The sequence below is a fragment of the Eutrigla gurnardus genome (assembly GCF_963514095.1).
Source record: "Eutrigla gurnardus genome assembly, chromosome: 14".
NCBI lineage: Eukaryota > Metazoa > Chordata > Actinopteri > Perciformes > Triglidae > Eutrigla > Eutrigla gurnardus.
This window is the reverse complement of record NC_139937.1, coordinates 18,590,252-18,604,370: the sequence shown is the minus strand read 5'-3', so window position 1 is coordinate 18,604,370 and position 14,119 is coordinate 18,590,252. Positions and strand designations below refer to the sequence as shown.

At 45.2% G+C, this 14,119-nt stretch overlaps 1 protein-coding gene across 5 annotated transcripts; it reads left to right on the top strand.

The window, feature by feature from the left end:
- Window positions 1-430: 430 nt before the first annotated feature.
- On the top strand, window positions 431-12,833 carry pogzb (pogo transposable element derived with ZNF domain b). 5 transcript variants are annotated; one of them, XM_084025968.1, is made up of 19 exons: window positions 431-868; window positions 1,905-2,023; window positions 2,105-2,182; window positions 2,271-2,506; window positions 2,613-2,706; window positions 2,796-2,942; window positions 3,033-3,146; window positions 3,308-3,518; window positions 3,851-4,005; window positions 4,616-4,716; window positions 5,959-6,105; window positions 6,421-6,555; window positions 6,629-6,822; window positions 7,040-7,186; window positions 7,580-7,642; window positions 7,952-8,064; window positions 8,284-9,933; window positions 10,037-10,073; window positions 10,190-12,833. In XM_084025968.1, the coding sequence occupies exons 2-19, from the start codon at window positions 1,909-1,911 to the stop codon at window positions 12,273-12,275; spliced, it is 5,823 nt and encodes a 1,940-aa protein (XP_083882094.1). In that variant the 5' UTR covers window positions 431-868; window positions 1,905-1,908; the 3' UTR covers window positions 12,276-12,833. The 5 variants fall into 5 exon arrangements, with proteins under 5 accessions (XP_083882094.1, XP_083882093.1, XP_083882095.1 ...); XM_084025967.1 differs by having other exon boundaries at window positions 431-1,063; XM_084025969.1 differs by having other exon boundaries at window positions 431-1,243; window positions 3,311-3,518.
- Window positions 12,834-14,119: the final 1,286 nt, after the last annotated feature.

The window sequence follows — 14,119 nt, the reverse complement described above, 5'->3', positions numbered from 1 at the left end:
TACCACCACTACCACTACTACTACCACCACCACTACTAATAATAATAATAATAGTAGTAATAATATGTTTGTTTTTATCCATTGGTTGGCTCCTAATTACCTTCAAGAGGCTAGTACATTTACTCAAGTAAATGTACTTTTAATTTAATTGAGTATTTCCAATTTCTGCTTCCTTTAACTTCTCTGCTACATCTGACAGGTACATTTTGTACTTATAACTGAACTACATTTGTCTGACGGCTTATGTTACTAATTAAGATTTTACCTCTGAGATGTAGAGAAGTAGCAAGTAAATTACAAGTAGCTAGAATTTGTACAGTACTTAAAATAAATAATTTGTTACATTCCATCACTGATTAAATACATATATTTATATATAAATGTAGGTATACATGTATGTATGTATGACACGCACACATACACTCAATAATTTTTTTGTTTGTTTTTTTTCCCCAGCCTCTGCTCCTGACGTCACTCTGAAGCTCCGCCCCGCCACAAACAAAATGGCGTCCGGCCCAGAGTCCGTGGTGTTGTTTTGGAGCCTCCCTGCCTCCGTGTTGTTTTGTTGTTGTGTTTGTTAGTGCTGCTGTTGTTGTCTGTCCGGTTTACCGGAACCCCAGCGGCCACTGCGGACCTCTTAACCCTTCCAGACTGAAAACCCGCATCTCTCTGCACCCGGAGGGAATCGTCACTGACCAATAGGAAGCAGCTCCGTCATTGCGGGAAGTGACGTTAAATCGTTGTGGGCCACTCGACAGCCCTCAACACTAAAAGCAAACGGAAGACCCGCCTCCAGCCTCCTGAACCGGAGCGCGCCCGTGGAAGAACCGTGAAAACCCGTCCGTGGTCCACACAGCTCCAGCAGCAGGTAAGACCAGCCAGACGCGGCCACGTAGCCCCGCAGGTCCGTCCCGCTGGCAGCGGGACATGTAGGAAGCGTTCGGTGTGTCACCGACGGAACTCGCTGCATCCAGAGGGGCGGGACAGAGACACAATTGTTTCCAAACGCAACGCAGCTGGACCCGGTTCTGTGGTCACAGGTACCCGGATTACAGTCTAACTGGTTAGTCTGGACCTTCTATTGTTTCTCTTCTCCCCCGGGCTGAAAGTTTCTTTCCGCCGGGGCATGAACGCTCCTCCCGTGGGCAAAGATACACAAAGCCTGGAGAGGCGGCAGCAGAGCGCCCCCCTGCTGCCACAGCGTGAAACTACACAGCGCGCACCGTCGCGTTGTTTTCTATAGGTACATTTTTTTTAAATTAAAGAAGTACTAATAGTAGAAGCACCTCAACAGTAACCCAACACACGAATAACATTGTATTGTATTTTTACTACTTCTATTTATCTGACATATTAGGTAACTTCACATATTCAGATTATTAAAACCCTATTATCAATTAATACATACGGTAATGTATTATTGATTAAACGACCTGCAGCATATACGGTCATTAACATGAGCTCCACCTTTTATATGATGGAACATTATATAAAAGTGAAACATCATTAATGCATCAACAGTTATAATACAATAATATATTATTATTTTTATTATTAATATTATTACTTAGTATTACTCTGCATAACAATGAGTTTTAAAAAGTTTTACTTTTGGTACTTGCTAATAATGTGATGTGAGGATTGTGATGATGGTGGTATGGATAGTGATGATGATGATGATGATGGTTGGAGCCTGACCGATATGGGATCAATTCTGATATAGAAAAACCTTTGGAATCAAAATTGTAGAAACTGTTCCCATATTGGAACCAATTTTCGATGCCCAACCCTAGATGGTTGTGATGTTGATGGTAATGGTGATTGTGGTGGTGGTGATGATGATGATGATGGAGGTCAGAGTTCGGCGTTTTGTCACATGTCATCGTGTCTCATGGTTTCTGTAGCAACATGGATACGGAGCTGTTTATGGAGTGTGATGAGGAGGAGTTGGAGCCATGGCAACAGGTGGACGACAGTGTGGAGGAAGACGAGATGGACTTCGTCGACAACTACTGCGAGCCAGGTAAGACAGACAGACAGACAGACACACACATTCACACACACACACACGATAAAAACAACACCCGTCTGTCTGTCTCTCCAGTGGAGGATTCTCAGTCTCCTCTTCCTGCCTCTGAGACTCCACCCCCCAGGACTCTTACACCCATCCCACCTCCAACAGGTATCTGAGTGTGCGTAATGATATTCATCATCATACATCTCATGACCAGGGGGCGGGGCTTACTTCTGTCTGTTTTCTTGTTCCTCAGCTTCACCTCTTGTTCAGATTGTCTCCTCTGTGAGGCCTCCTCTTCCGCCTCCTCCCTCCATCATCAACTCCAGCTCCTCCGTCTCCTGCCTCACAGCCTCCTCCACACCTGCTTCAGCCACGCCCCTGATGGCTCAGGCCCCGCCCCTCATTCTGACACAAACGGCAAGTGGGACGTTCCTCCTCCCAGCAGCCCCTGGGACACGTCACGGCCAGCAGATCCTCCTCACCACACAGGTACAGGCAACCAACAAAACTTTGTTCATTTATTTTTGAAAATTCAAAAAGGTCAACAGTTGCTGCTTGGCCTTAATACCCTAATGTCATGTGTTTACCATTACAGGGTTTCCCCATGCAGACGATGATGAACCGTGGTGCTCCTCTGCTGCTGAACCTGCAGCCGGGTCAGACGGTCCAGCCTCTCACCCTGATCCAGTGTATGACGCCTGACCTCCATCAGACAGTAATCGGTAAGAAAAATGATCTGATTTTTGATCCGAATGCTGCTTTTTCCTATCCGCCACAGCGTCCTCCTTGGGTCAGCTGGTCCGGCCCAGTGTGGGCTTGTCCCCGGTCTCCCAGGGCCAATCGGTCCATACCAGACCAGGCCCCGCCTTCACCACCATGCAGCTGCCCACCACACTGACGATCTGCACCAGCACGCCAGGACCGGGTCTGTCAGTCTACATCTGATCAGACCTGATTGATTGATAGTTTGATTGAGGTATTTATTAGTGATCAAACTTTTTTTTTTGTCTTCCAGTTAACCTTCAGATGACCCAGGTAGGTGGAGCCAACTCCCAGAAGCTTGCTGGTTGCCCCGCCCTTCCATCTGGCTCGGCCAATGGACTCACGAAAATTCCTCCGTTAAGCAGCGGTATGAACAGAGCAGTTATTGATAATGTTTCCCAGTGGTGTCGTGTGTGTGTGTTACCACACACTGACCACACTCTGTTATGAAATGTCACAGGCTAACCATCACTTCATTCAAACTTACAGTGTGATTATGTTGTATGTTGTATGTTGTACGTGGTCCAGCAGCTCTTGGCCCAGCCCCCTCTGTCATCGCCACCCACAGTGTGGCCTCCGAGCTGACCTCCAACCCCCCCAGGGTGGTGATGAGTGTGGAGGACTTCTACTACGGGACATTTGAGGGTGACCTTAGTCTGAGGAAGCCGCAGCCACTGGGGATCAAAACCTCCACCTTCATCTGCCAGATCTGCTCGTACCTGGCGGAGAACAACCTGAGGTAGGACCAATGACACCGTTTCCCCTGCAATGTAATTTGGCCAGACCAAAATAAAATGTTAAAACCGCCCTAAATAACCAAGGGATGCACCGTTACCAGTATAGGGGTATCGGGTCGGATACTGTACTCATACCTGTAGTCTTAAACCTACTCCGATTCAACCGCACCTGATACCACTAAGGCAACGTAACATCAACCTGAAATGAATATGAAGTCTGCAGTAACTTAATGGCTGTGAGTTTAGCAGTGCAGTGCGCTTTTTTGGACTTTTTGGCTACTCAAGGCAGTCAACTCATTGTGTGTGTGTGTGTGTGTGTGTGTGTTGTGTGTAGGTTGATGCAACATATGCTCCACCACTCAGAGCTGGTTGGAGGTAGAGGAGCAACTGATGAGAGGAAGTGCTGCAAGTTCTGTTTCCGACAGTTCTCTTCTCCGGTTCAGCTGCAGACCCACCAGGAGTTGGTCCACGGCCCCACCCTCTCCTCCAGTAAGATCAACACCTGGTCACGCACTTGACAATATAAAATGATTGTGTATGTTCCTGGACTTGTTGTTCTTGTCTTGGGAATTCTCTTAGTTGAACTGTCTGATTTCGGTTATTTGGTCTTACCTGTCTTTGCTCTGACTTATTACAGGTCTTACCTGTCTTTGCTCGGACTTATTACAGGTCTTACCTGTCTTTGCTAGGACTTGACTCAGGTCTTACCTGTCTTTGCAAGGACTTGACTCAGGTCTTACCTGTCTTTGCTAAGACTTGACTCAGGTCTTACACGTCTTGTTGCAGGACTTGACTCAGTTCTTACCTGTCTTTGCTAGACTTGACTCAGGTCTTACCTGTCTTTGCTAAGACTTAATGCAAGTATTTACCGCCATCTCATAGGACTTATTACAGGTCTTACCTGTCTTGTTGCAGGACTTGACTCAGGTCTTACACGTCTTGTTGCAGGACTTGACTCAGGTCTTACCTGTCTTTGCTAAGACTTAATGCAAGTATTAACCACCATCTCATAGGACTTATTACAGGTCTTACCTGTCTTTACCTGTCTTTACTAGGAAGACCTTGACTCACGTCTTACCCGTCTCTCTTTGTCTCTCAGGTATGTGTCGTATTTGTGAGTGGGCGTTTGAGAACGAGCCAGCCTTCTTAAACCACATGAAGTCCAACCACAAACCAGGAGAGATGCCCTACAGCTGCCAGGTGAGTCTGACTACCTGACCAGATTTCCCTGTTTGTCTTAAGGCCTTGTTAACGCAGGTGTGTCTTGCAGGAAGTGTTGTTTTTGGCGGCCTGTTTTACTTTTAGTTTTAGTCTTGTCTTTGTCTCAAGCTGTCATTTTAGTTTTTATTAGTTTTAGTCATGTTCATCCTATTTTTAATCCAGTCAAGTTTCAGTCGACTAAAAGTCTGACCATTTTAGTCTAGTTTTAGTCGACCAAAATTGATGACACTTTAGTCTAGTTTTAGTCAAAGATTGTATTTAGCCAAACCCATTTCACAATTCAAACAAGGTTATCTTATTATTATATTATTGTTACCTTATAGACTCAAGAATACATCCATTCCAGACACAGAAGACGCTCTGAATGAATTTAGAATTTACAACACACATTATTTTACTAACCAAAAATGTTATCGTCACAAGACCAGCATTTTGGCATCTCGTCTTGTTTTCCTCATATAAAGGATAAAGTTTCGTTGACGACGATATTTAGTCAAAATTTTCATTAACGAAAGCAACACTACCCAGATACATATTTAATACAGTATAACTGTCAAAAATAATGCCAAAAAATATTACTAATATTTATTGGCATTATTTTATACTTAATATTTTTATACTTATTTGACTCTCTTTCTTCTCTTTCTCTTATAAGTGCAGCTGTACATTTTCCCGAGGGATTACTTAAGTATTCTGATTCTGATTTCCACAGATATTTATGAACAAATATGAATAAATGCGAATGAGGTCGCAAACTACAAATAGCCTACAGATCGCGTCTAACAGGATGTAACTTTTTCTATGACTTCCTGTCAAATCTTCGAAGGCCGATGGAAACTGTCCGACTGCAGCGCAGCGTTTAGGCTCCGCCTCCTGCTGCTCCGCTGATCTCGTCTGCTTTCCAGGCGAGGCGCAGTTCATCTCGAACGAGCCGAATAATAACAACGCGACTTAACGAGACGAAACAACGTTACAAGATTTCGTCTCGCCTCGTTTTGGTCAACGAAAATGAAGACACATTTTAGCATAGTTTTTATTTTGTAAACCACATTTAGTCTCGTTTTTATTCGTCTTCAATATTGCATTATAAATTTAATTATCGTTATCGTCACGTGACCAGCATTTTCGTTGCGTCTCGTCTCGTTTTCCTCACGTGATAAAGGTTCGTTGACGACGATATTTTGTCATAATTTTCGTTAACGAAAGCAACACTACTTGCAGGTGTGTTCCTATCGCTCATCGTTTTACTCGGACGTCCTGCAGCACTTTACCAGCTTCCACAGAGACTCTCGCTTCCTGATGTGTGTGTTCTGCCTGAAGGTGACCAGAAACCCCATCAGCTACCAGCAGCACCTGCTGCGACACCAGGTAACCTCATAAACACCTGTGTAGTGCACATTATGTCTTGTTATCTAACAGGTAAGGTCCAAAATAAACAGTTATTGCGTAAAACTAAGTGATTTTCTGGACTTAACCTAGCTGGTTGTCTCCAGCCTGAACCTTTTGGTTCAGTTTTTTCTGTTTTTGAAAAACTTGAAAGTATGACTTCAGCCATTATTTTAAGAGGGTGAGGATATGAAACTAGAAAACCTAATGAATCCAAATATATGTATTTATTAGGACTGTCAAATTGAATGCTTTAACGCGTGTTTCTGTGCCCCTTTTGTGTTCTGTCTTTCTCAGATGAACCAGGCCTTCCACTGTAACAGGTGTCGTCTTCAGTTCCTCTTTTTAAAGGACAAGATGCAGCACAAACTGGAAAACCATCGCTGCTTCCATAGGCCGGCTCAGCTAGAAGGACTGCCACCAGGGTCAAAGGTCAGCTCACGAAACACTTAGACCTTAAACTAAAGTCCTGACCCCAACTTATTATTGTTCCATGTCTCTCCAGGTGACGATCAGAACTTATGGGAAAACCAGGCCCCTGACATTAACAGGAAGTCAGCTGCTCCAGAGTCCCACCTCCCTCATCCAGCCAATCATCATCAAGACAGAGAAGTCTCTGATCCAAAGAAGCCCCACCTTCCAAAAGTCACCACGATCACCAACCAAGAGACCGGTCAGCCGCAGAGTCCACCTCAGCAGGTGAGGCTGAGATTAATAATCAGAGTCCACCTCAGCAGGTGAGGCTGAGATTAATAATCAGAGTCCATGTCAACAGGTGAGACTGAGTTTCGCACACCTGAGACTGGCTGACAGATCAGATTGATGATAGTGTTGAATTGTTGGACCGGTTTAAAGAGTGACACATGGTTTCAGTAACGACGCCAAGTTCAGAGTCTCCTCTGCTGTATTTTTGCAGGTCGTCCAGTTTTGATGGGGACCACATGTGTTTGGAATGTGGAACCAACGTGTCCGACTTCTCAGCTCACTACCCGACTCACGTCCGCTGCCTGCTGTGTCCTTACAGCAGCTGCTGCTCCAGAGCCTACGCTGCCCACATGATCCAGTAAGAACACACCGGTGTACTGCTGTGAGGCTATCGTACATATTTTCACGAGATAAGATCTCATGGCGGACCCCAGAAGGGGCGGGACCAGGGGTGGGGCGGGACTAAAATGCAAATATATTAAAAAATTAGTTTCAAATTGTTTCAATTTATGTTTTTGGCTTCTAGCTTCCGTTTTCTGTTGTACTTTTCTTTCTGCATGTAAACAAGGCGGTAACATATATTCAGTCATAGTTTACATCACACGGCCTCTTGTCTGATTATGCTGTTCATATCTGTAACAAGAAAAGCTTGAAGAACACAATGAGGAACTTCTTTTGTTTGAATAAGTGCAAAAAAAAAGAAGCTGATTCATTCTTGTGATTCATGATTCTTGTTTGTTGTTGATTTCAGTCACCATGTGCCGCAGTCTAAAGAGTCCAAAGTTCTTCCTCTACACAGACTTCCTCCTCCATGGTGAGACCCACTGATGATCTGTCTTCACTGTGCTAAACATCTGCTGCACATCTGAACTTGAACATCATACTTACTGTAATAACAACTGATTCGTCTACAAATAAAACTTATACTTACTTTATGATACTTTGATTTGAGAACAAAGTGTTTTCGGGTAAAAAGTTAAAGTTTGTTGATTGTGTAAATATCCAGTTTTATTGTTCCGTATCCAGTTTATCAATCATCATTAATCCTCCTGTCACAGATGTAATAATCTGAACTAATGAGAAGAAAAAAGACTTTGACGGCTGTGTGTTTCCTGTGTTGCAGTGTGTTTGTGCTGCAGTGCTCTCACTGTGACTTCAGGCCTCAGACTGCAGATCGGATGGCTAATCACCTGCTGATGAACCCCAACCACCACAGCGCCACCTGTCACACCAGGAGTAAGACCTCACCACACACACACACAGCTTTACTTTATCATCGCTTCATAGAAAGAACTGCAAACGGAATTTAATAGAGAAAACACACACAGCTGAAAACTTCACAGCTAAATCAATGTTAACAAAATGAACGCATTAATTCCGCAAATTAATCACCCTGCGCGAACACGTTCATTTGGACAGCCAGATGTTAAAAGTTAACTGGTCCCTTCCTTTCAGCCTACATTGAACCCGACATCCAGTTCTGCCACATTGAAGAGCAGCACTCACCGGAAGAGAAAGAACCAGTCCAAAACAAAGACTTGCCTGATCCTTCCTGGAGGTCAGCAGATTGTTGGAAACATCCTTCCGAGAGCGACGGCTCCGAGTCCAACATCGTCTCATTCATGCAGAACAGTGGGCCTCATCACTACGTGTCGAAGAACAGTGACGCAATCGACTTCTTTAACTTGCTCTTCCCTGCAGGGCTCATTGAGCTGATCACAACTGAGACCAATGCCAATGTCAAGACCTGCCGGTACCAGGGTTCCAGTTACCCAGAATGGGTCCCAGTTACCATCCATGAGATCAAAGGGTTCATCGGCCTGGTCATTCTAATGGGGATCCAGAATCTTCCAGACCTGTCACACTATTGGTCTTGGAGTCATTATGACAACAGCTATACATTCTACCGTGCAATGAGCTTCAAACGCTTCAAGCAGATTGCTGCCAACATCCGGATGGGCAGCTTCACCACAGATGAGTATCGTGGCACCAGCAACCCCAGTGACTCGCTGCACATCTTCAGGCCGATGCTGGATTTCCTAGATGGAGCTATGTGGAACGCCTATCGGCCAAACTGCTGCCTGTCCATAGACAGGGCACTGCTGCCTAGTTTGGAGGAGGAGAGCTGCCATGTCAAGGGGAATCCAAACATCCAGCCTCAGGTGTGGCTTCTCTGTGATTCTAAGTCCGGCTACTGCCACCGCTTCTTCATCCAGGTGGGGGAGAAGGTGGGTCAGGAGCCAGGCTTCACTGTCGTGCCAGAGCTGGTGAAGGATCTGGAGGGCAAACACCACCAAGTTTACCTGGCTAGTTCCCTTGCATCGGTCCCAATCATGCAGAAGCTTCTTGACCAGGGCATCTACGCCTCCAGCTCGTTTCCTCCACCCAACCCCATACTACCCAGAGAGCTGTGGGAGGAGGGCGAGCTTGAGAAACCTGGGGACTTTCTGCAGAGACAGTTTGGCCCCCTTCTGGCCACCCGTTGGAGGGACACCAAAGAGATGGGCTGTTTGTCAACTAATGCAGCTCCGGGTGAACAGGACACTGTTTGGAGGAGGTCTCAGACCAAAGTGGGCGGACTGGATCCCATTGACCGGCCCATGGCCTTCCGCCTCTTGCAGGAGAACATGCGAGGGGTTGACATCTGCAAGCAGTTGCTGGCCTGCAACCCGCTGGGAGGAATCCCCCAGGACCGACACTGGCGTGGCCTCTTCTGGTTTCTGGTCAACTTGAGCATCGTCAACGCCTTCATCATGCTGCGGGAGAGCCGCAAAGATAACCCACCTGCCTGGGTGCAGGATGGGCTTTTTACTCAGGTCAGCTTCCGCAAGCGTTTGGGCAACCAGCTCGCCAAATGTGCTCAGAAATATTTTGAGACCATGGAAATTGCCAGCTCCCGTGGGATGAGGCCAGAGGTAGAAGCTGAACCAGTTAAAGAGAAGCATAGGATGGGGAGGATCAGCTCCATCTCCAAAAGGTGCAAGATCTGCCACATTAGGAACATCCGCCATGAGAGTGTGTACGGCTGTGTCATCTGTAAAGTAAACCTGTGTAAAGAACCAAACTGCTTCTGGGAATTTCACGGCATGTCACCTCTAAACAAAGGTATTTTATACAGTTAATTTTAAATGGTTGAGAAATGTCTTTATTACTATTATTATTGTTATAACTTTGCACAGTAAAAAGATTTGTTTGATATTTTCAACAGGATCAACAAAAGTTGGATTTATCGAGGACCGAATAAGGTAAGGTTTTCACTAAATGTATTCACACAAAAAGATAATAATGATAAGATGTTTTTGCTGTGCTTTCATCTTGGCAATAATATAAACAAATATGTAATTGATTCTCTGTGCTGTAGTGGAGCAATCGAGGTGAAGGAGGATGAGGACTTGGATGGGCCGATGGCGCCTCTTGAGGACGTTGACTTTTCTGACAATGATCTTGACATTGATGAAGAAACTGAAGATATTAAGGAAGAATCATCATCATTTATCAAAGTAAATCGTCCAACCTCTCACCTGCCGTCAACAACAAATGGCCACATCCAACGAGCAACCATCTCGTCTGCTTGTAAAGAGCGTGAGGATTTCCTCACCGCCCGTCAGCTTAGGATTGCCCTGTTTGCATTGTTTGATGGAATCCGTCAAGCCTCAAGGGTCTTTTCAACCGAGATGCAGCTCATCCGATCCTGGCTGAAGGAGGCCAGGAAGCGTTTTAAGCCAACTAAACAGGAACGGAAGGTGGATGCCGACAGTGAGGACCGTATGGTTGTCTGGGTGCTATCCATGCGTGAGCAGCAGCTTCCAATCACGGAGAGCAACCTCTTCCACAAAGCCTCCACACTGAAGAAGAAGGGAGGTTTCAGTGACTCCTTCCGCATATCTTATGACTGGGCGGTGAGCTTCATGCTGCAGCATCGGCTGGGTGTTCAGAGCATTGGCAGGGCAGCCACAATGGCTCGCACTCTGCCACGTTCCTTGGAGGTCAAGATCAAGTCCTTCAGGGAATTTACCAAGAAGGTCATCCAGAGACACAAGCTGTCAGAAAGCACTGTGGCTGCTATGGATGAGTTGTGTCTCTTTGTGGATTTAAGATTGGTTCAGGACAAGTCCCACCGGTCAGAGGCCCTTGAGCTTACTGGGTCTTTACCTCTGGTCACTGTGTACCTGACAGTCCTGGCAGATGGTACCATGTTGCCATCAGTGGTGCTGGCAAATAGGCAGCTGGCTAAGAAAGACCTGCCAGAGTTCATTTTGCTGGAGGCTGGCCCAGAGTGTCTGCTAGTAGAAGAAGCCTTGGATCTCTGGTATAACAAGGTTTGGCTTCAGCATGTGTCTGGTCAGATTCAGCCCAGTAAATCAATGCTGATCTTGGACCGACATCGGGAACACATGGGAGATTCATTTCTTACTGCCATCAGCGGATCTGGTACCCTACCGGCTGTGATTCCTGGAGGCCGCTCCTTCTGTCTTCAGCCCTTGGATATTTGCCTGAAACCAGTTCTGCAGCGCTTCCTACTTTCGCGCTGGGCAAAGTTTTCCACCGGAAACCCCAAGGAGTTGGAAGAGACAGTACCACACCAGCTCCATCTAAATGTCACCCATTTGCTGGTCGACTGGGTGGTTGAGGCCCTGACACACCTGAACCAACTCCCACAGCTTTGGAAGAAGTCATTTCACCTGACAGGCCTTCTGTCGGGGTGGAAAAAGGAGGACCAGGAGGCTGAGCAGGAAAATGAGGAGACAATGAGTCAGAAATCAGAGGAGATCCAGTCGGACCTCCTCAAGACCCTGACAGAGACCCTGCTAGGGGCTGAACCTTTGGATGCCAATTATCCTGAGGTGCTGGAGCTGGAAGATGAAGAGGATACAGAGGAGGTACAAGAACATGGAGGACAAGGGACATCAGAGGAGGAGCAGGAGGAAAAGGAAAGAAAAGGAAAGGAGGCGAATGAGGACAGGGAAGAGCTCAGGGAGCACAGAAAGGAGATTGAGGAGGACAGGAAGAAAACAGAGGAGGATGGTGAACTGGAGGACAAGGAAAAGGAAGGACGGGACACAATTAAAGGTGTGGAAGACAGAAAGGAGACAGAGAAGGATAGGAAAGACATTAAGATCCTAGAGGAGGATAGTGAGGAGGAAGGAAAGAAGACGGAGGACGACCGGAAAGAAGAAGTTCAGAAGCTAGAGGAGGATAGCAAGGAGGAAGTAAATGAGACAGAGGAGGATAGGAAAGAAGAAGATACATTAGAGGAGGACAGTGAGGAAGAAGGAAAGGAGACAGAAGAAGACAGGAAGGAAGTGAGCAAGGAGAGGCGAGAGACCAGGATAGTGATAGGAGAAGAAGTTGGCGATGAGTGGAAGATAACGGTAAAGAGTCGGACTGAAGGCGTAGAAGCTGACAGAGATGATGACGACAGGACCGACAGGATGGATGAAAGGTGAAGAGAAGAAAACTACAAGGATGTAAAAACCTGACCAAGTTGTCCCTGACAGGACTCTGATGGGATGTTTACCACCGGACATCATCTTACTTGCTCTTGGCAGCGTGGCGAAGTCGAGCTAAGAAGCAAGTAGCAGCCATACTAGTTGAGAATGAAAGACTGTAGTCCCGCCCATAAACAAACATGTCTTGGTGCAAACTTAAAGCTCCCATCTGCCACTAGTGTCCTGTTGAGTTTATCCTAGATATTTTATCTGAATACAGACCCAAAGGAATTGTCCTTTATGATCTGGTCCAGATGTGATCCTGTTCCAGAATCCTGGAGGTGAGACTGACAGAAGAAGCTTAGTGAATCTGCTTAGAGCTGAACTTGTTGAGTTAAAACAGTTTTTGTATTTGTAGAGTGGCGGTGGAGGGTTTCCCATTCACTTCATTAGAGCAGCAGCTAGTGGACATTTGAGGAACTGCAGCTGTGTTGTTCGCTCCTCGTTTGTGACACAATAAGAGTTTTCGGTTATGTTTTTTTTTTTTTTTTTTTTTTTTTCCAGTCATTTTTTATTCTAATAAACAGAATCTGGACGAAATCTCTTCACTATGGTCTAGTGTAAATTGATTTCATGTCTCTGCTAATTTGAAAAGTTTTCTGGTATGTTCATCAAATCACCTTCTCAACCTCCACCTTAACTGATCTCCTCCAGACGAGCTAATCACCTAATATACACAAGTTATGAATTATGCCAATCGGCCATCTTACAGCAAAAAGGAGGGGGGATTTGAATAGTTAAGAATAACATCCATGTTTGTGTGCAGGTCATAAATCTTACATTAGTTGTCGAATTAAATAGCTAAATAGTAAAATACAGGACAGTTGCAGTTAAAAAAAGGAATATATTCCTATAATATATAATTAACACGTAAACAGTTAAATTATTGCTCATATGGAATATTGATATTGAACAGTGTCAGTTATATTACATGTGTGAATAAACAGTGTCGGTCCTTGAATTACTTGAAATCCTCATAACATACTGATAGCAATGAATTCATTAAATGCTCTGACACAGAAAACATGTAAAGAAATGTTTTTTAAAGGGCCCATGAAGGTGTATGAGGGGGCCCCCTTTAAGGGCTCCTGCACCTCATGGCCCCTGATGCACTTCCAGCACTGGCTGACGCCTTTGTGAACAACCATAAGATGCAGATAAATACAAAGCAAACAACAGTACGTACAGACCATAGTGAGAGCATAACAGGAGTAAAACACATACAGCACAAGAGAAGATGAAGATTAAAGTTAATCATCACATGGGATCATCAGACTGAGAGCAACGTAATTGGCTTCAAATGTCAGAACTGGTGCCATGTTGCAGAGATGAAAGAGTTTGGGTTTGCCATGAATGCTTGTACATTCTCACTGAGGGTGTAGAATAGTCTGACATACCAGGATCAAGGCACTAATGACATTAGGCGAATTCGACTTGACACCTTGTGGTGAAATGATAATTTTTATTTTGGTCGCATTGATCTCATGGCTTCATCTAAAGTTCCGTGCTTGCATTGTGTTGTGAGTAGGCCTATTATATGTGAGGTCTGGTTAATACAAACATAGAATGATAATACAAATATACTGGGAAAAAATAATGCCTTCCACATGTTGCCTTGCGTGTGTGCGTGTGTGTGTGTATGTATGTATTTATGTATATATGTATGTGTGTGTGTGTGTGTAATATATATATATATATAACATATCTCTTTGGTTTGCTGCTGTGTTCTATCGCTTGAGCACTATAGTCACGTTGACTTTGTTGTCCGACTTGACAGCGTTTGGCTGCCGTCTCTTTTAGAG

What these genes read in the sequence shown, in the direction of transcription:
- pogzb (XM_084025968.1), top strand. Translation starts at nt 1,909, where the DNA reads ATGGATACGGAGCTGTTTATGGAGTGTGATGAGGAGGAGTTGGAGCCA. An exon ending in CGCAGAGTCCACCTCAGCAG is followed by an intron (nt 6,823 to 7,039) that starts GTGAGGCTGAGA and finishes GTATTTTTGCAG; the next exon opens with GTCGTCCAGTTTTGATGGGG. An exon ending in TACGCTGCCCACATGATCCA is followed by an intron (nt 7,187 to 7,579) that starts GTAAGAACACAC and finishes TGTTGATTTCAG; the next exon opens with TCACCATGTGCCGCAGTCTA.